This window comes from Diplotaxodon limnothrissa, linkage group LG4, assembly GCF_057381915.1.
Source record: "Diplotaxodon limnothrissa isolate DT_005_m linkage group LG4, D_limnothrissa_male_GT1.1, whole genome shotgun sequence".
In the NCBI taxonomy this organism is placed as follows: Eukaryota; Metazoa; Chordata; class Actinopteri; order Cichliformes; family Cichlidae; genus Diplotaxodon; species Diplotaxodon limnothrissa.
In genome coordinates this window covers 24,417,173-24,438,739 of record NC_140599.1, presented here as the reverse complement: position 1 = coordinate 24,438,739, position 21,567 = coordinate 24,417,173, and the positions used below count along the sequence as shown (strand labels likewise).

General features: G+C 40.0%; 1 protein-coding gene across 1 annotated transcript; it reads left to right on the top strand.

Moving 5' to 3' along the window:
- Positions 1 to 2,514: 2,514 nt before the first annotated feature.
- Positions 2,515 to 21,452, top strand: trip10a (thyroid hormone receptor interactor 10a). Its single transcript, XM_085352621.1, has 15 exons — positions 2,515 to 2,806; positions 8,456 to 8,571; positions 9,175 to 9,231; positions 9,658 to 9,805; positions 10,502 to 10,564; positions 12,585 to 12,689; positions 12,791 to 12,919; positions 13,256 to 13,402; positions 13,550 to 13,735; positions 15,976 to 16,137; positions 17,186 to 17,295; positions 17,542 to 17,674; positions 17,868 to 17,956; positions 18,045 to 18,178; positions 20,433 to 21,452. The coding sequence occupies exons 1-15, from the start codon at positions 2,783 to 2,785 to the stop codon at positions 20,582 to 20,584; spliced, it is 1,755 nt and encodes a 584-aa protein (XP_085208747.1). The 5' UTR covers positions 2,515 to 2,782; the 3' UTR covers positions 20,585 to 21,452.
- The last annotated feature ends 115 nt before the right edge of the window (positions 21,453 to 21,567 follow it).

Here is a 21,567-nt window from a genome sequence, read left to right as displayed (position 1 = left end):
ATGATTCTCATTAATTGCAGTAAAGACCTATTGCATACAAAAAAATTAATTTGAAATGAATACAATGTAATGCTAAGAAAATTAAAAATGATGATGTATATGTAACTAACTTTTATCTAATGTTGTTTGCCAGAGAATCCAAAAGTTGTTCAATAGAAGAAAAAAGCAGAACTGGCTGCTGTGTGATGTCATCAGTTTTGTTCCTGTTCAGTACTTCACTGACGTATAAAAACAATGAAAGCATTGTGACACATCATTTAACAATCACACCAAAACACTGAATAATGAATCCTGTAATTTGAGAGTGAACATTCGCAGAAAAAAAATGTAGTTCAATTTAATTCTGTTTTATTTATATAGTGCCACTTCATAAAAACAGTTGCTTCAAGGTGCTTCGAATTGTAAAGTAAAGACTATACAATACCAAAGAGAAACCTCAACATTCACACAACCCTCTATGACCAAGCACTTGTACAATGGGAAGGAAAAAAGGAATAACTTCCTTTTAACAGGAAGAAACGTGACTGGTTGACTGGTTGGAGTGAGAGCAAAGAATGATTAAATACAAAAAGGCTAAAAACACAGAGATGTTTAAAGAGATAAAGAGATTAATAAATGCCCAGCGTATCATAAAAATCCCCCCAGCAGCCCACGTCAACTGCAGCATAACTAAGGGAGACACCACAACTTCCTGTTTTTTCCCCTCATTCACACAGTGTTTCTGAACACTGTGAGTAAACATCCCACTGTGTCCAAACAAACAGAGCATTATTTCAACTTTTAGCTTAGATTTAAAAAACAAAAACCATTCAAGTCAGTTTAGCTATCCATTGTTTAAATGTGAAAAACTATGCTTGCCATTCTTGATGCTCCTGAGCTAAACTAAACACAATGATATCTATCAACTTAAGGGCACTGATATTACCCTGAGCTGTGAAACCAAGGGAAACCCTCCTCTTGTCTATAACTGGAAATGCGACGGGGAGAACACAAACAATCTTAGGATCATTCTATTGCAGCAATACAACCTGCACCTTGTCATTTAAATCACTGTTTATCTTACAGTTAATTTGCTAATGCATCCTTTAATAATAATAATAATGTAGATTTTATTGATCCCCGTGGGGAAATTCCTCTTTGCATTTAATCCATTCACTATGTAAAGCAGTGGGCAGCCATTGGGCGCCTGGGAACAGCACCTTGCTCAGGGGTACCTCAGGGTAGCTGTTGAGTGGATACTGTTGACTTATTCCTTAATTTAGAAAAGAGAAGAAAAGAAAAGCTCTAACTTCATAAGTCTACTTGTAGAAGATTGCCTTGTATCACTGTCGCTTTCTGAAATTGTTGTGAGATTTGAAGATCCATCGTCAGTCGCTGTGATTCTTTTTGAAGCTCTAGTAACCCTCCCTCCCCCAAACATCAGCTTGATCTACACAGCTCACAGCGGCTGTGAAATGAGACCACTAAGAGGCGCCAGAAGTCTGTCACTATCACTAGAGCCACGTCTACCAGTGCTGGTGTTTACATTTGTGTTGGAGAGAATAAAGTTGGAAGAAAGACAAGATTTGCCACACTTGTGATAAAAGATATGGTTGCTGACTGTGCAGAACAGATATGGGAAATGAATAAAGAAAAGGTCAAGAGGTGAGAAGAAATGTTATGTTTTGTTTTGCTTATCTCACAGGTAAAACTAAACAGGTAACCCCCCCCACACACACACACTTTCCAGTCTGTTGGGTGTTGCTTGTTTCATCGTTTCTCATCCTCCTGGTCCCTTTTCACAACTCTCAGAAGACAAAAGATAGAGAGATACAAAATTCCAAATGACATAGATGTCCTTATGTCATCAACCAGTGTTAAGTGCTAGGGGTTTTTACAGGATTCTGAAAACTGAAGTGAAAACTTAACTGCACGGGTAACCTAATTATTTGTTCTTTCCTATGAAAAAAAAAAACATTTTCAATTTCCCTTTGTATGAAGTATTCGTAGCTTCATATCTCTCAAAAGATTGAATTTAAATCTTCTTACATTTATAGTTTCCGTCTTTCGTTCCCCCATTACAGTCTGGCTGTTTTTCAGTCTGGAAGTAGTGGATGTGTTCATTGTAGACCTTATTAGGCGTCACTGCACATAAGCAAATTAAACAGAGTAGCCTATTTTCTTGCATGAAAACTTAATTGTGAGTCATTAATGATTTGAATCAGACGGTGAAGCACTCACTGCCAGAACCAGTCAGCCTGTTGCTTGTTGATCGATGATGAACATAATGCTATGATTCATGTGGGAAAGTCCGGGGGACGCTCTCTATCAGGGAAGCACAGAATTCCCGGAGCTTGTAGCCTATAGAGGACTTTTTTTTTTTTTTACAATAACCGTCTTAGATAAGAACGCGTCTTGAACAGAAGTAATTTTAACCAGTGCGGACTGTCAGGATGCAGCACAGTCTCCTGGCTGGTAGCGTGTGTGCTTCAGGCTACTGCCCCTTTAAGGCTTAGGATTTGGGAGTGACGCGGATACGAAAGCTAGTTTGTCCCTGTTTCCCTCGCTATGTAAAATATTTAGAAGAATCAGACTAACGACTGGCACACCTAATTAATTGCAGGATCATAATGTTGATGTATTGTGTGTGCTGAAGAGAGAATAAGCCGGAGAAGGTAGTGTTTACGACCGATCTATCACGTTGGGATTATACTTGCCAGGGCCGTCCTCCGAGCTGTTGGGATAACTTTGGAGAAGTTCTTTGTATTCGGGGTAGTCAGACAGCTTGGCCAACAAGCTGAACATGGATTGGGGCACAGAGCTTTGGGTGAGTCTATCATCTGCCTCGCTTCTGTCTCCTTTGATATTTTAATAGGTTGTCTGGGTGTCAGGTTTGCAGTGCAGTTTTTTAAGCATTGCGGGATGAGAAAGTGAAAAACGCTACACGACCTCCGGCGAGGAAGCCTACATGTATCCAGAAGCGGAGTAACTCGCCTGTGTGCACAGCTGTGCATTCAGGATTATACTAACATGTTTCCAGCCATTTCTTCAACTTTTAGTACGTAAAAAAGGATTAAGTTTACATACAAAACCATACAAGCACTTTTGGAAAATGAAGGATCCACGTTTTGCATATTATATAAATTTTTACACCTTTTGTTTTATCATTTAGTCCCTCTCTTTCCTCCAAATCTAAGTATTAATTAATTAATTGGATCAAGTGACTATTTATAACCCAGATGACTCTTAAAAGTTGTCTGATATCAGCCTAAAAACACTATTTCACATCTAGAAAGGCCTTTAAACAGTGCAGAGGTGGGTTGTGCCCCGTGGGATGGTTCATTGTGTACAGTCTGGCACACCTTGCTTCCATAGAGATGAAATCAGATGCTGTGATTTGCCTTGCGAACAAGTTTCATGAGTAAATCCCTTAATGTGTCCATCTCAGTGCCATGATTCTTTTTTTATTCAACAAAGAGTGCATATTGAGAGAGATTTTTATTCCCATGTGCTGCGATGATTTGGTAAAATACTAGATTTGTATGAATTGTGTTTTACAGACTGCTAGGTAGCCAGCTGTAAGCCACTTCCTGGATGCAGCTGTAAAGGCAATGACATTATCCAGAATCCAGACAAAGCCTGTTGTTGCTCATGCACATTTTCAACAAACCTGAATATGTAAAATGGAGCACTGCAAAGATGAGCATAGTGAGGTTGTGACCTCATTACAATCTCCCCCTAGGCCTCTTCCCCAGTCCCTTTTCCATCCTATGTGCTGGTGCAACACAGCCTAATTAGTTTTGCCCTACTTTGATTGACTCAGAGAAATGTGGTACCCCAGGATTAATCAGAGGCTTTGTCTCTTTGTAAGGCTTTCCTGTTTTAGTGCATATAGTTGTTTCACTAGTTTTTAGGAAATCTCTCACAGGAAAGCGAACTGTTCTGCTTTCAGTCAATATAGATTTCATTAAAAAATCTCATTGTAGGCTATGTCTTCACCTGCCTGCTTGGACAAAGCCCTGCAGGCATAATTGGCTTTTTTAATGTTTGGCTAGTTCCTCGGGCCAAATCAGCTCTATGACATCTGTCCCCTGATTGTCGTTAATCCAATGGCTATTTTAAGGCACTAGTCAGAGTACAAGATCATTGTCTGGGCATTAACTGTGATAGTGAGTGTTACCAGGGCACTCCTCAGAACTGCAGTAAGGCTGGTCTGGCCAGGCCTGGCCCCTCATTTTGAAGATGACAGGGTGACTCAAGGCTGAAATATCCAGCCAAGCATTGTAAGTTGGTGACTTTCAGGGTGCCTCCTTTAGAAATTGTGTGGCTTTTACTTGATGCCAGTTCTCTTTTGACATTATTTTGAGGACAGAGGTTTAGATGAGACCTGGGAGTTGAAGAACAAAGTAAACTGTCATACTTTTAACGCACCCCACATACATAAATCTGTGCAGTACAAAATAGGTTATGGCTCTCTATATTTGGAAGTTGTATAATTACCAGGGCAGAACTAGAATATTTAGACTATCCTTCAAAACGATGAAATAAGAGGAGGATAAAGATTCTAGTCATGGCTCAAAGTATTCCTGAGGAAAGGAGCGATTACTCCATAAAAAATAACTATAGGTAAAGGCAAGTTAAAAGAACAAATAAAAAGCAGTTGTGCAAGCCACCAACATAACATTTGCTTTTAAAACAAAAACATGCTCATTTTAAAGTTGTTTTAGTCTTATGAAAATCAGTTCAGTACAAACTCTGCGGGGACTTGTATACATAACTTTGACTGTGGCTTTGAATGGTGTTTGAGAAGACACTGATTATATCTTTTCAAGTTGTTTTGATTTATTTTAAGATAGTTTTAATGGTTTTGCTTTTTAAGTGGGGCGTTCTTGTTCAGATTTAAGTTGTTATCTTGAGGTTTATAGATAACCAAATGTGACTTTTTCAGTATTTTACGAAACTGCTTACAAGAAATCTGGCATACTCTCTGTCCATCCATCTTCTTAGCCACTTGCTGGTTCAAGGTTGCAGGAGGTGCTGGAGCCCAAGGCAGTAGATGGAGTATACACTGGATAGGTTACCAGTCCATCACAGGGGAGATGGGTTGTTGTGTAGAATGTTGACTAAAAGGAGGTCACAATTTAAATATTTGTATTTTTGTGTTAATAGTCCAAAGACCACAGAGCAAAGGTTGAAACATTTGGATTATTTCAACACTGAACTTTTGAATTTTATGTTACCAACACCCATTAAAAAGTTAAAAAATGTTTTCTGATTCACTTTCCTCAGGTGAAAAGTTTGAAGAACTCTTTAGATGAGCTCTATGAGCTCTGTTATCCAACCTCATTTCCAGAAAAAGTGGTTTAAAATGTTAAAGAAAAAACAGAATGTAATTTTTGGAACTTATAGAAACTGAATATTTACCCAGAAATGGTTTCAATCATTTATTTGAAATTATTCCTAACGTTGTGTTTTAGAGTGTGCCTGATGGAGTTGGCACTGAGATTTCTCACATCCATTTTTTTATTTTTTTTTTATTTTTATTTTTTTAGCGTGGAAACCCCTCCCACTCTTCTTCGGTCATGTCATTTATTCATAATTGCTTAAACAGATGTAGATGCTTTTTTTTTAGGGGTGATATTGCGGGACAGATGGGGTAGTGTGTATGTGAAGACTTTCTGGTAATACCGGTATACTCTTATTGATAACAAATAAGCCAAACATCTTTTTTTTTATTTATTTATTTATTTTTAATTGAAACAGATTTCTGATATAAGTTCAATTTTCCTGTTGGATCTATAAAACAGCCAGTTCACTAAAGGGTTTTCTTCATCAGTGTGAAAAATGTTGACCAAAAAAAGGGCTTAATCACAATTATTTTTAGCATCACACTTGAACATCCAACATCCAGACGACATAACTGAGATCATACAGCTTTACCAGATAAATATCCATTCACCTTATTAAAATATACCTGGTATACCTCAACTATTAAATAACCATTAAAGGATTGTCAGACCTTTAAACCTTTTGCTCTGCATTGCTTTATCTTGATATAGAAATGGTGACATTTCCTGGATCGATAATATTTTCCAACATTAATAAGTATCTGCAGTTGTATTTTCAATGGAAGTGTCTGGATGTTGGAATGGTACTCAGTATTGACAGGAATACTTCAAGTATAGTATTTTGAAATTTGACCATAAATACTGGATTAAGGACAAACCCACACAAAGAGGTTACACCTAGCACAGCTTGTAGTTTCTAACCTCCCCTTAAATCTCCACAGTAAGCAGTAAGCTTTTTGCACACTGTGCCACAGGCTGGTCGGCAGTCCACAAACTGAATATGCAAATAAAGGGCTTATCTATTCAAATGACCTGTTCCAGACTACAGAGGCAGACTACAACTTTCCAAGTCTTCATAATATGATGAGTACATCTGTCTTAGTGGTGAAACTAACAATCTAAAAAATAAACCAATCAGAGTGATTAATTTGTAATTGTAATATGTCGGAAGTAACCTGCCTACAAGTCGAAGGGACTGCATTAATGCATTTTGACTAACCAGCTGTTGTCCAGTCTTGGACATTATTTAAAGCCTCTGATCATCTCTCTTGGGGGCTACCAATGCCTGATTTATGCTTCAGTGGGAAGTCTACATCGTAACTGGAAACCCCTTTTAACCCTATGCCGTAACCTGATTTGCACCTCTTGAGAAATGTCATTGCACGTCGGGTTGACACAGCCTGCAGTGACTTGAGTGGCGTGGAATGTTGTGGATAAGAGGGGTTTCCAGTTACATCGTAAGTTAGGATGCTTCCTGCAGAAGACTAAATCAAGCTTATGAGTTTGAAAACAGCATTAGGTCAGGCCTCAGGACTAAGTTGAATGGGTGCTAACAGGTATTGTAAGCTCATAACTTACTGTGCTTTTTAGTTCGTACACATGTAGTTATTCCTACAAGTTCCCGACTGAATAATATGGCTTTCAGTTGTGTTATTATTCCTGTTGCCTCTAGCTTCTTGGTTACTTCACGTGTAAACAGATTTTGATAGACGTGAGCTAATATATTTACCAAATAAGTGTCTTGGGCGTGACATTTATAAGTGGCAGTGGCTGACTTTTATCTCTTGTGTCATAAAAACTTGGTGCTTGGTAAATGTTCAGAGATGGTGTAATGAGGTCTATTTTACTTCAGTTCCCAAAATGGGGAGGAAATGTCAGCAAAAACTAAAAAGAAAAATGCTATTTTAAACATGAGTTGAATTTTGTAATTGGTGTATTCCTGGTATTTGGTTTGCACTTTGACACATCTCCAGTTATGAATCTAACTGGGGCCTGATGGAGGAATCACTCATTTAGGGCGATTTGGTTTTAAGTGGCTGGTACGAGTAATTTAGGAGAAATTGTCACATGCGCTAACTTTGTGATCCAGGAATCATGTGAGGCTAGTTTACTGTTATCCAAAAACTGTGTGGTAAATCATAATATGCTGCAAATCCAAATGTATTCATATAGTAAAAGAATTATTATTACTGCACTCTACTCCACATCAATAATCTTTCATTTTAAATCATGCAGAAATTGTCATCGCTTACCTTTAAGTGGGAAACATTTTCAGCAATACACTAATCCTGCCTACTTCACTCCTTTTCTCTACTACAGTTACACAATTATTGACCCTTAATTAAAACCCCCCAAAGTGCCTACTGGCTAGGCATTATTGTAGCGCTGGATTGCAGGCCTTACTCTTAACTTTGAACTGTGTACTGTAGTTAGGTTAAATGCCATCTCATTTATGTGGACTTTAACTCTTTTGTTTCACCTGAAGAGCGGGAAGGGTGTAGAATAACGTGGCTCAACACGTCAGGAATCCCCTTTCAACATGCCTCCGCTTCAAGTCTTCAGCATTGTTTCTCACTCTTAGTAGGCTTGTCAGAGCTTGAAGGTGTTTTAAAGAAAGCAGTGAAAGAGGAACAGAAACCATATATGCCTCAGTCATACTGCATAATGATGAGGAGAAGTCAGCAAATTCGGCTGTAAATGGAACTGGCATGAAAAAAATTTTTTCTAAGGAATCGGGCGTCACGTTGCTATTCACTCCACACAGTCTGACCACATAAGGAAGAGAAAAGCACCTCCTTCTTTAATGCCTGAGAAGCATGACCTCTGTGTCCTTCTGACAGTTCTCTCCCCCTCGTAAGAAAAACGCAGGTCCCCCATGATTTAAAGCCTAGCGGAAGTTAAGAAACGGTTGCCAATATCTTGTGCACATGTGGCGAGCATTCTTGGGACCTAGCATGCGAGAACAAACCTTGATGTGTTTTTGTTTTATTCCCCCCTGCTTAAGATGTAATTTGGTGACCTCAAAGTCCACCAGTGCAACATCCCGGTCATTACCTAGAATTCAACACATGTTTGGTATTTCACTGTGTTTTGTCTTTTCCTTATTTGTGTTGTGCTCCTTCCACCAGGACCAATATGACATCATTGAAAAGCACACACAGTCTGGCCTGGAGCTGGTAGAGAAGTATGTGAAATTTGCGAAGGAGAGGACAGAGATTGAGCAAAACTATGCCAAACAACTGAGGTAGGCCTGTTTTTGTTTTTTCTCTCTCCTCCTCTGTTTTTCACGTTGTTGTTGCCCAACTGCCACAAAGAATTGTGTACAAGTGTGTTGCTCAAAGCAGCTTGCAGCATATGTGTCCTTTTGTGTTTGCATGGGTGCCTGTTAAAAGGCTGTTTATGAAATGCTTGTTGGTCTTATGACCACTGCGGGACTGAATCTAACTTGTGTGTGAAACACTAGCTCGATTCTCCAGCTGTAGCTTGTTGTCCCTGTATCTTTCTCCTCTCTCTCTCCTGTGGCCTTTCTTACATAGTCCTTCCTCTCCCGGTTGTTTCCCAGTTTGTAGGCCCCCATCTGTTGTAGTGCTGAGCTTTGCTGGAAAGGAGAGGAAGCGGGAGCAGACTGGCGCATGATAGACAGGAAGTGGTCAGAAGGAGAGTGAAAGGAGGAAGAACAGCTATTTAAATATGTTCATAGTGGACTGCTGTTGTTGATCCTATGGTGTGGAAACAAATCAAATGGTTACATAAGAACATTTTAAGTCAGCGAGTTGTCTTCTATTGCCATCTGCCGTTTCAGCCCTTTCCCCATTTCAGATTGTTAATGATCTGTCACTGTTCACAGGAACCTTTCAAAGAAGTATAACCAAAAACGAAGCAGCAAAGATGAGCCTGAATGCAGGTGAGTTGTTGTTGGTTATGTTGCAGGATTGTTCTTATAGAAGAGCTCCCTTATTTATATTTATATGTTTTTATTTGTGGTATCTACTAGGATATCTTTGCATTATCTATAGTTAAAAATAATCCTGGACTTTGGTGCAGCCCCTAAGTTCATTTGCTATCTGAAACTAAAGGTTTTCCCTTCATTTCCCCCTGTTATCCAAGCAGTTAGTTGGTGTTGTTATCCACGCAGTAGTGCATTGCTGTTTTCGTTGCCATTTAAATGCCTTTAGAAGGAAGCAGGAATAAGGAAGCTATAAACTTCTTATCGTGCCGTGGTCCACTGCAAACTTCTCTTTTAACCTGTCTGTTTGTCATCTTATCAGCTGCCTCATCACAGTGTCATTCTTTCTCCACCCTTTCCTTTCTCCACCTCTTTAAATAATAGGTTGTCCAGCTACCAGGCATTTTTGGACATCCTGACAGAGATGAACGATTATGCGGGGCAGAGAGAGCTAATTGCAGAGAACTTGATGATGAACATTTGCATCGATCTTACCAAGTACCTGCAAGATCTTAAGCAGGAACGAAAGACGGTGAGCTCGATATGAAATGGATGAGGGTTAGAGTCTTTAAAGTTCTAATCTGTGGCAACAAAGAGAATCTGTGATGTTTTCATTTTAGTTGGTCTCGTTTCCCACAGTCCCATTCATACCACTCTTTACCTGCAGATGGTTAACTGTCTTGTACTAGGCCACTTTTGTTTCACTTCCATGCTGTTTTAACAGTTTTGTTGTTTACTTCCTGGTTTGAGTCATACTGTGTGACACTGGAAGCCCCCGTTATGTAAATGACGTAAATGAAAACACCTAGAACTCACTGTGTATGTGCCTATTACACCATAGTCGTCAACATTCTGACAACGTGCCAAATGGGGTTTTTCTTTAGAATATACAACAAACAGTGATAAGGAGGAGTGGAGATGCAGAGATCTTACTGCTGTGGCAGGAAAGAAGCCTCACTTAGAGTCTCCTGAGGGAGGCATGGTCTGAGTGGTGGTGTGCCATTTCTCTGAGGAATGCTTTGGCTTTTTCCTGATAGAACAGAGCAGCCATGTACAGGCTTCTACTGAAGACGTGATGTCTCAAACAGACACACTGGTATTTGTTTTCTTGTCTGTTGTGCTGTGTGGCTTTAGGCAGTCATTGTTTATTTTGTCTGCCCCTGCACATGGCTGTCTCTCTTTTTGTCATCTGACCCTCCTCTCACTCTATTTTTATGGATGTCTGCAGTATCTGATGGATGCCAAGAAGGCCCAGCAGAGTTTGGAGAGCACCTACAAGCAGCTTGACAGTGTAAGTTTACTCTTAGAATTTAAAGGTTGATGAACACAGCACACAAGTCATTTCTACAATGCATGTTAACATTTAAAGTACCACCAAAAAAAAAAAGAAAAAAAAAGATTTCTCTATAACCAAAACTGGAATGTTTGACTTGAGTGCAAAAAATGAAAGATAAAGTGAATGGTTCTAGATTCTGTGTGCTCAGTCAGGTGACTACATTTGTCTATAGTAAAATCAGATGAACAGAGTGGAAAGCAAGCCTCCTTTTGAATCTCCACTGCTGTGCTGCATACTGGACAAACTGGTATGCAGCACTGACATCATAAATTAAAGCATATTTTTTTCAAGTACCACTATAAAGGTGAAAAGTAAAAACACGCTACTGTGGCATTTCAAGAAACTGTGTACTATTATTACATTGGTCACTGGACAAGCTGTGCTGGCATTGAGAGGGAACCCATGTAAACCAACACTGAATGGTCCAAAACTACCAGCAGCACATTCAGGGCAGCGAGGTCCAGTTCAGTGACTTGAATTAATGCATGTGAGGCCTAGCACACACAAAGTGGCTACAACTACCGGTGTTGGGGCACCATCCAGTTGCCTTTTACTCCAGTATGCAGACGTAAGCATTTTAAATCCTAATAAACCATTTGTTGACTTTAAGAAAGAATTAAAAAAATAAAAATAAAAAATATGGTGGCATATTGCGAAAGGTTACCAAGCAGCCTGTTGAGGACTTCCTGTACCAAACAGATCTTTATTGCAGATGAATTCATTGTTTTGTTTTTGGTTTTTTGTGTTTTATTTCTTTTTCGTGATACACTCACTGACCACTTTATTAGTTCCCCTTTTCTAGTTTGGATTAATCTTTCCCCTCGGAACAGACTTCCCCTCAGAAGTCTTTTGGGAATAGATTAAACAAGGAGCTGGAGACATTCTTAAGAAATTATGGTCCTTATTGACATGATAGCATCACATAGTTGATTTGTCAGCTGCGCAATCATAATACAAATCTCCCATTTCACCACATCCCAAAATGCTCCGTTGGATTGACATCCTGGTGTCTGTGATTGAGATAATTGAGGCTTTGTGAGATAGCGAGTCACCCTACTAGAAGCAGCCATCTCGACATGGGCACACTGTGGTCAGTTACAATACTCAGGTAGGCTGTGGTGTTTGAATGGTGCCATAGTGCTAATTGTACTCAGTTGGTACTAAGGGTGCTGAATAGCAGTCTCAGTTTCCTGTTTGTAGCTGACAAGAGTGATAACCGGTGTGGTTTTCTATTTCTGTACTCCGTCAGCTCCAAGCTTTGACATGCTGTGCATTCCGGGAAGCTTTTCTCTGTGCTTTGGTGATCATTTCAGTTACTTGCCTGCCTATCAACCCGAAGCAGTCTGGCCATTCTACTCTGACCTCTGGCATCAACAAGGCATTTTGGCCCAGGGAACTACTGCTCACTGGCTATTTTTCTCTTTTTCTTTCTTTTTTTGGATCTTTCTTTGTAAACACCAGAGATACTTGTGTGAGGGGAAAACCCCAGTAGATCAGCATTTTCTGAAATACTCAAACCAGTCTATTTGGCACCAACAACCACGCCACGTTCAAAGTCACTTAAATCACCTCTCTTCCCCATTGTGCTTTGACCTTCACCAGGCCATCACGATCATGCCTGAATGCACTGAATTGCTGCCATGTGACCAACTGATAATTGTGTTAAAGAGCAGTTAAATGTGTGTACCTTATTTACATTTTACTTGTAGCTGTAAACCAATATAAAGGCGCACTTGTGTAATACAAAATAAAATTGAAGTAATGTGTTAAAGTAGGTCAGAGGGCCAGAATCTTAAGTATTACAGAGATACAATTTTTTGGTAATACCGCCTCGCACTACAAGACCTGTTTTCCGTCAAACCTGCCATGTCCTTTGCTTAAAGTTGTGTAACCTCTTAAGAGTTAATTCTTTACTAAATGAACTGAATGTAATGTTCTTGCTTTTCTTTCTGTTTCTTTCCTCCATCCACACCAGAGTAAGAAGCGCTTTGAGAGAGAGTGGAGAGAAGCAGAGCGTGCAGCACAGTATGCAGAAAAGACAGATCAAGACATCAATGCCACAAAAGCTGATGTTGAAAAAGTAAACAGGAAACATGTTGAATATCCATATCCTATTTGACATCGTCCAAAGTAATACTAGATGCGCTTTGTTAACCTGTTTTTATTTGTGCATGATTTCAGGCCAAACAGCAAGCTCACATGAGAGCACACGTAGCAGACGAGTGTAAGAACGACTATGCTGCTCAGCTCCAGAAATACAACAAAGAACAGAACCAATTCTATTTTAGTGACATGCCTCTCATTTTCAATGTAAGTCAATTATCTATTGCAAAATGACCACCTACCACCATCATTATTTTCGGTTTTAGTAGAAATTCTACTGGTAACGCGTATTAGTTATTATGAATGAATCAGAAATTTAAAAAATGATGTATGTCAAAGTTATGCTTTAAAGCTATTTGAAAATCATAAACAGCTACAGCTTGTTTATTTTGTTTCAGATAAATATGTATATGATTTCAATATTTTAGTATAAACCTGATCTTTCCTTTTTAAAATACACATTTTTAGCTGCTATCTATTGTGCTTTGTTTTATCTCTAATAATGGCATTGTTTGTAAATAACTGTTAATTTGTATTCACTAGAAATTGCAGGATTTGGATGAGAGGCGAATACAGAAGTTGGCACAAGGCTACGTCTTGTTCTCAGACACAGAGAAGCATGTGATGCCCATCATTGGCAAGTGCCTGGAAGGCATTACTAAAGCCGGAACTAATGTTAATGAGAAGAATGTGAGTGGATCTCGGGAAAAAAAAAAAAAAGGAGAAAAGAACGGATATTAATGTGAAGCATGGCTTTGTACAGCTAATTCGTTTTAGCCTTAAATCTGCTTGACGATAGCTCTTAATTGCTCTTATCCATAATTGCATTTAATGCAGGACTCCATGATTGTAATAGAGCAGAATAAGTCGGGCTTTGAGCGTCCGGGAGATTTGGAGTTTGAGGACTACAGTCAGGGGATCAATCGAGCCTCTTCGGACAGTAGCCTCGGTACACCTAAAGTCTCCGTTGACCCATGGAAGAAGAAGACCAATAACTTTTGGCTTTTCAGCAAGCGAAGTAAGGTAGGAGATTTTACTATAGAGTGCAACATTAGGCTAATTTAGCCTAATGACATGGACTCACACTCACACAGATGTCCTTTATTGTACTTTTTGAAATTTTTCAATGAATCAGTGAGTCTTCAGGTTGGCAATCAGGCAGATTAGTGTGTGACTCCTTGCATGGCAGAGCCAGGAAATCCCCTACAGAGAGCACCCCTGGTGGACCTGTGGTTGCAGCTGCACACACTTGCAACACACACATACACACCCTTCTTACCTTTAATGCTCAGAATAATATTGCATGACCCTCTGCCACTGAGTTATATGGGAACTCTCACACACCCCAACACTTCTGGAAAAGGTCTTTTGCATGACTCTATGACTGGCTGTCAGCGTATAAACCTCGTCCACGCACACCCTCCCTATCCCTGGTTTCCAATAGGTCAACTAGCAGGCAGCATTCTGCTGTGCTTGTGCTTTCATCAGCACGGGACCCAAACAACATTGAATTTTTCTCTATAGGCATCCACAAACACACTGCTTCTATTATACTGTGCAGAACCTGCCATTATGTGTTGCATCACAATAAAATCTTTGTGCCAACTTCAGAATGATACCACATTTTGTAGGTAAAAAAAAAACCCCGACCAGTTACAGTCGCACGTTTATGACCTGAATGTTTTCATTGACATTTATGTTCTTGCGTATGACTTTGTGTTTGGAGCAAGAGAGCTGCGCTACATTGTAAATCTTATCTCAATGGAGCACTTTTGCTGTGGTCCAAAATTAAGCCGGCGATATGAGTGGCTGACCACTAACAAGCTAATGGTCCCCCACCTCCAGTCCTAGCTCTAAATGATCCCTTCTTTCTTCCCTGCAGTGTTTGCTTGTTCAGCACCCCTCTACTCTCTGCATGTCTTACTGGCTGTGCACTTTTCCCGCTCTGTGTATGTGTGTGGCACAGTGCTCTGTATCATCAGTCATGCTCTCCCAATTAGGACTCGGCCGTGTGAATAGGAGGCTGAATATATCGGCTTGAGTGAGCTCTTGGTTTATGTCTAGCTCCTAAACATTCCCGTTCTTAACTCCTCTCCTGTATTTAGGCCCCCGTAACCCTGAAGAAAAGCGGCACCTACTCAGTAGATGTTCATATAATAACAATGTACTTCTAGCTCACCGTATTTACACAAGAAACTGTGTGTGGTTCTCTTAGACGTTCATTATTGGAGACTAGAAGCCATCAGCCTCCTGTGTAATTTAGCTAATAGACCCCCACCCACCTTACTACATTTATGTACACCTCAGCGTCTAGTTCACCCAGACATGTTTGCAGTTTAACCTCTTTCTAATAGGTCACAGAGGGCACTCATTAGGCGCCCCCCCCCCCCCAAAAAAAATCTATGTGCAGAATCCCACTGCGGTAATTAAGCAGGCTATTTATAGCTACTGTTCTGGTATGTGAGTTGATATTTTCTGTCTATATAGGTCAGACTTCTAATAGTGCTGGTTAAACTTTAAACATATTTAGTTGCGAATCAAACATTTTTCTTAGTTATTTTGTGATGAGACGAAATTCTATTTTCAGTGTAACTGAATTACAGCCAAATTGGAAAAACACATTGACCACTGTCTATAGATACTCAGCAAGCCAGTAACCATAGCCTATTGGGTGTATTGAGAGAGATCATATCCAGTCCATAGTTAGAAACCTCGGTCTTGTTATTGTTAGCATTGAAACTGGGTAGTAAATATGTTGTTATTATGAATGATTATATTACTGCTATTACTAATAAACAATTAAAGCTGTAAAAAATGCAAAGTAATTTAACCTCGCAGGCTTTCTTCAGCCAGTTCCTCACTGGAGCTCAGGCTGCCCATCAGCTGGGCTTGAACTTGGCTGCAGGGTTGCTGTGGCACCAATGTGGGAGCTGTGGTTGGTTGTTTTGCTGTGTAATCTTAGTGTTTTGGGATTTATTTATTTTTTTGTAATTATTACTTGATGTTTGTGTTTATGAGAGTGTTTTTTGCTTTCATGCTTATTGGGCTCATGTGCTGGGTTGGCTTCAGTGTTGTCTTCCTTGCTTTGTGGTGTGCTTTAAGGTGTTGACGGTGTCTTTTTCTTTCCCTTGTCATCTTGTTGTTCTTGTCTTCCCCTTCTTCTTTTCAATTATTCTTCCCTCCTCCTTCCCCAATACACCAATCTATGTCTGTATACCTTATCTTATCTTGGGTGCTGGTACTTTGCTCATTTCCCACACCAGCTGTCCTCTCCAGTGCTCGCTCCTTTCTCCACTCCCCCTGCCCCTTCACCTAACGGACCCCCTTCCCCCAAGTTTGGCCGGGACCCCCTGTCGTACTGTTTGAAGGAGATCAATAAGACAGTCAAACCCAGAATCTCTTCCTTCCGGACACTCAGGAGATCGGTGAGTCACCACAGAAGACGGTTCGGGTGCCAGGAGACGTTCACTCATAAGGGCTTACACATCATCCTGTGTTCATGCCTCTGCAAGAGTCACTGAATTCCTGTAATGAATAATTTGATTTATATTTTTAGGACATGAACATGCTGTATTAAACTTAGTCTGATTTTTAATGTTTATGTATATAAAAATGTAATTAAAATTCATTTCAAGGTAAAAAGTGAAAAGCAAGAAACCCACTTTAAGGTTATTTCACCATTTTTATGTACACATGCTCTTTCTTTTTTCCCCCTCAGAAGTTTACTCCAGAGAGGATAATGGTAATACAGGAAACAAAGCTGGGGTGTGGAGGTGTTTGACTCGTAAAAAGTAGCCACCTTTTCTTTACAATGGCTCATTTCATTGTAATTTCCCTTCACATTCATTGTAAATTCTCTGTAGTTTCCCTTCTCAACCAGCAGAAAGTTATGAAGTTTCCAGCAGGAACTTCATGAGTTTCTGCTGGTTTTTGCCCTAAACGGCCTCAATATGCCGCATCCTGCATAAGGTAATGTGGTCTAGGACTTGTCCTCTTAAGCCTGTATTGAAGAGGTGGCCACCTGGTGGTGGAGGAAGGGAGGAATGCTTGGTGGCACATAGAAACACTGAGCAATCAGTAACCCTGTTTTCCAAATGGCCCCAATCGTGCACTTTTCTGTGTCACACATGTAAATCAAGACTATTTTTTTTAATGTGAAGATGATAAGAGATGGGACTGTACGAAGTTATTGGAATGCGGTTATTGGTCCATGGGTGATGGTTTTGTGTTCAGCTCACTGATGTTCTGTACTTCATTGGCTTTATGCCAGTTCAAAACCAAACAAACATGAAACTCAAAGAGCTGAAATGGTTTTTAGTTTGACATCTCCTGAGCTGAACACAAACCACAGGCTTCCTCTGCAGTTGTCCAGTTCTCACACCACGGTAACTGTCATTATGAAAGTGTAAGAAGACATTCAGTGCTAACACCCCCCCCCCCCCCCCCCCCCCCCCTTCCTGTACCCTCTTGCAGCCTACAGTGACAGAGGACTTTGCCCACCTCCCTCCGGAGCAGCGCAGAAAAAGGTTACAACAGAAACTGGATGAAATCTGCAAAGAGTTGCAAAAGGAAGTTGATCAGAGGTGTGTGTCTATTAGACAGACATGTGCGGATCCTTCTGTGTATTAATAACCATCTCTGTTAGAACTTCTCCACTGGGAAAGTGGATATAATATCCATGCAGAGTACACAACTGTGCCGTGTCTCTGTGTGTTTATCCACTCCTGAGGTCTGCAGGGAACTGATTTCTACTGAAAGTCACTTTCCCTCTTCTTCCTTTGTTCCCCTCTCTCTGTCTATCGCTCTCTTTTTTTTTTCTCTCTTTTCAGTGAAGCGCTGGGAAAGATGAAAGATGTTTATGAGAAAAATCCTCAAATGGGAGACCCCGCCAGCCTGGCATCCCAAATCAACCAGACATCCCAGAATATAGAGCGGCTCAGAGGAGAGCAGAGCAAATATGAGGTAATCTAGCTCTCTGCTGCTGTCAAATGATGTGACCCATATATGTTATTTCTAATAAACTATTAGGTCAATAGGTTTCCAGCCTTTTCTTCTAACCAATTAAAAGTTTTTAAAGCATGTAGTCACACAAATGGCAGAATAATGGATTGATGGAAATTTCTGCTTTTTTTGGGGGGACCGTTCTCTTGAGTAGACATGGCTTGCTGAAGCTGGAGGTCGAGGAGACACGCTGCGCTATAAAGCCCACTCATTTAACAATAATGGAGCTAATGATGTACACAGGTAGGATTACATTTTGCTTGTAGACATTACTTTAAAACACAGGCTTGTTGTCTACTCTGTACAGGAAGCCTGTCTATTTTCTTTCCAGCCCTGATGGAGCTTACTCCGATGAAAGCACTCCTGATCCTTCCCAAGCCATTTATGCTGAGTTTGATGATGACTTTGAGGATGAAGACCTAGCTGCTCCTATCGGGAAATGCACAGCCATGTACAACTTCCCTGGTATGTAATACACTCATTATTATTTATTTATTTTTTTAACTAATGGACTCATTGACTGATTGTTGTTGTTCAAAATGAGGCATAGTGAGTCGATGCTGTATGCTAGGATGTGTGATTACAAGAGTTGCATTCCTAAAAAGCTGAGTTATGGAAATATTATTTCTCACTGTTTAGTAAGAACCACTACAGTCTAAGATTTTTATTCTCCTGCGAGGTGTACTTTACAACCCATTTTCAATAAATGTTGGGATGTTTTGTAAAACGCAAATAAAACAAAATGCAGTGGTTTGCAAATCTCATAAACCCATATTTTATTCACAACAGAATAGAGAAAGCATATAATATGTTTAAACTGAGAAAATTATCATTTTAAAAAGTTATTTTGAATTTGATGGCACCTAAACGTTGGAGCCGAGCTAAGTTTAGCACTGTGTAGCGTCACATCTTCTTTTAACAACAGTGTCTGTAAGAATCGGGGAACTCGAGAGTGTAGTTGCTGGACTTTTGTCTCCTGTTATTGTCTGCTGTTCAATAATCCCGGGTTGTCTTGGTCATATTTTTCCGACTGTAGGCATCACAGTTGAACATCCAGACTCTTCTACTACAAAGTTACGCCGTTGTAGTAGATGTCCTTTAAAATTGTCTTGCATCATCTCGCAAGGATGTCTTTTTTTTTTTTTTAAATACTCAATCATGTTAGTGACCTTTTGCCAAATAACCTAATCAGTTACCAAATGTTCTTTTTAAATATGACTTTACACCCTTTTTTGCTCCCTCTGTCTTGTGAATAAAATATGGATCTGTGAGATTTTCAAAACCTTGCATTCTGTTTGTTTTTACATTTAACACAGCATCCTAAGTTTTTATTTTTTTATTTTTAGAATTTGGTTGTAATATTTGTGCCCTGTTCTGAGATGTCTCCAGACTTCCATGTTCATATATGGAAAATTGGAGGCAACAAGAACAGCAGAAAGGCTCGCTTAGTGAAGAAAGCGAGCCTTAATGACAGCAGACATGACACCGATTAAGTCAGAAACGACATGAAAGAAGAATATGAGGTGGACGTGGTTTGCAAAGTGTTTTTTGTTCGTTCTTTTTTTTTTCTTTTTTTTTTGTAAATCTAACTGCATGTGTGAAGGGTATCAGGTGAGCTGTCAGCTGATCTGCCCACCCTACCCACCCATAGTCAGTCAACACTGGAAAATAACCTGAAGCTGAACGTCCTCAATACAAAAGAACTTATAATGAGACACAGACAGGTCCACTTCCCTCTCTTTATAAATAGAGAACGGGTGGAATTGGACTCCACCTTCAGGTTTCTGGTCACCCACATCTCCGCTGATCTCACCTGGACCCACAACACCAACGGCCTGGTAAAGAAGGCCCGACAGTAGTTGCACTTCCTCCATGTCCTGAGAAAGAATAACCTGGACCAGAAGCTGGTACTGGCCTTCTACCGCTCCTCAGTGGAGAGCATGCTCTCCTACTGCCTGGGTGTTTGGTACGCAGGGGCCACTACTGAGAACAGGAAGGCTGCACCGAGGATAATTAACACTGGCCCAAAAAAATAATTGACTGCCCTCTGCCAACACTGGAGGCCATCGCCAGATCCGTCTATCTCAGAAAAACCTTTGTCATCACAGGTGACCCTTTGCACCCTACTGCCCTCTGGTCAGCGCCTCAGGTCAATCAGGTCCCACACCTGATTGACCTGAGGCGCGAACGGCTTCTTCCCCTGGGCCATTCAGACTGTCAATAAACAATATTGCCCCCACCCCTGCCCACCCACCTCACCAATCTCAGCCATGGTCAGAGTAACCCCCATCACTCTGGTTTTTAGTCTTTTCTTTGCACTACTTCCAAGCACTTTGCAACTATTTTGTTTTCCAATGTGTGCATTTCTCTTATTTTTTTCGAATATATTTCTCCTGTTTGCTATTTATTCCTGCTGTCTACTGTTTATATTTCATTCCAGCACAGTTGGTGTGGCACACCCACAATTTTGTTGTACATGTACAATGACAATTTTATTCTAAGTTTTCATTATGGCTACAGAATGTTATATGACAGTAAAATTATAGTGCTGGCTTGGCTTTTGAAATTCTACCTGTAGGTTGTAGCATAATTATACCACAAAATAAGAAGTCAGTCATAAAATTATGAATCCATTTTTTTCCCCTCTGATTTGACTGAGCAAGGTTTGTGTCAGCACATCGGTATATGAAATTATCTCTAGCCTGTTTTTCTTTTTCAGGTGCCAGTGAAGGGACCATCGCTATGCAGGAAGGGGAGGTGCTGGCTGTGGTAGAGGAGGACAAAGGGGATGGTTGGACCCGTGTCCGTAGGAACAATGGAGATGAAGGCTACATACCTACATCTTATGTTACCATCACTCTAAATAAGTGAAACACTTAACATTTAAAAAAAAAAAAAAACTGTATGCAATTCTTCCTATTGGACTGATCATAAAGAAGACAGCACTAATGGACAAGACTACCAGAAATATGCAGATGACGTGTTTTGACTGAAAGAGGTGCACCATATAAGAAGAAGAAGAAGAATGGTGCTACCAGTGTGCTCATCATGGCTTCAATGACATTTTTTCCCCATCCCAGTTACCTAAGCCACCTGAACCACTAAGACATTTTATTTTCTAGTCTTGCATCACAATATACAGTTGTCATTTTTGTTGTTGTTGTTTTTTAAAAGTCATTTTCAGGCACCATTAATAGTACAAGTGCTTGTCTCATTCCACAGACTAGTGAGGCATTAGTTTCTGAGTGTGAGAGGAAGGAGGAGGAGTGCTGCTGCCATCTTTACACTGGGTGTTAACACCATTAATATTTAGGAGGAAGTTACTTCTCCTGTTTACCTTTTCAGTTAAAAACCTGACCTCCTATGGCTCATTGCAGTCTGCTCCACTGCGAGTTTTTATTTGCTTCAAGCATGTCACTCTCTACCCTCGATAGTGCTTGAGTGTCACCGGGTGGTGAATTTCATTTGTGGGAGAATACTTACTTTTAGTTTTTAGCTGTGTGTAGCACCAGAAGTTGAGAACGGCTCTCCCATCATAGCAGATTCAAACAACCATACAAACACTTTAATGTTCAGACAATCACAGTCATATCATTCTCACTTAAGTTAATTTCAGACCTTTAGCAGTAATAAGGATATGCAGGACCTATTCTTTTCTCATGGTTACATCCTGAAATTATAGAGAAAAATAATTTATTGCAGATGCGCAAACGTTCATGTTTGAAAGAAGTTGTACTTTGTATTAAGGATGTTTTCATGTTCTTCTTTTTTGCTTGCACACATAGTGGACAGTTTGTAGCCACAAAAGGGAGTAAATAAAATGTATTTCATTAAGACTATTGTATTTATGTAAT

What these genes read in the sequence shown, in the direction of transcription:
- trip10a (XM_085352621.1), top strand. Translation starts at nt 2,783, where the DNA reads ATGGATTGGGGCACAGAGCTTTGG. An exon ending in ACATGCCTCTCATTTTCAAT is followed by an intron (nt 12,920 to 13,255) that starts GTAAGTCAATTA and finishes TGTATTCACTAG; the next exon opens with AAATTGCAGGATTTGGATGA. An exon ending in CTAATGTTAATGAGAAGAAT is followed by an intron (nt 13,403 to 13,549) that starts GTGAGTGGATCT and finishes CATTTAATGCAG; the next exon opens with GACTCCATGATTGTAATAGA.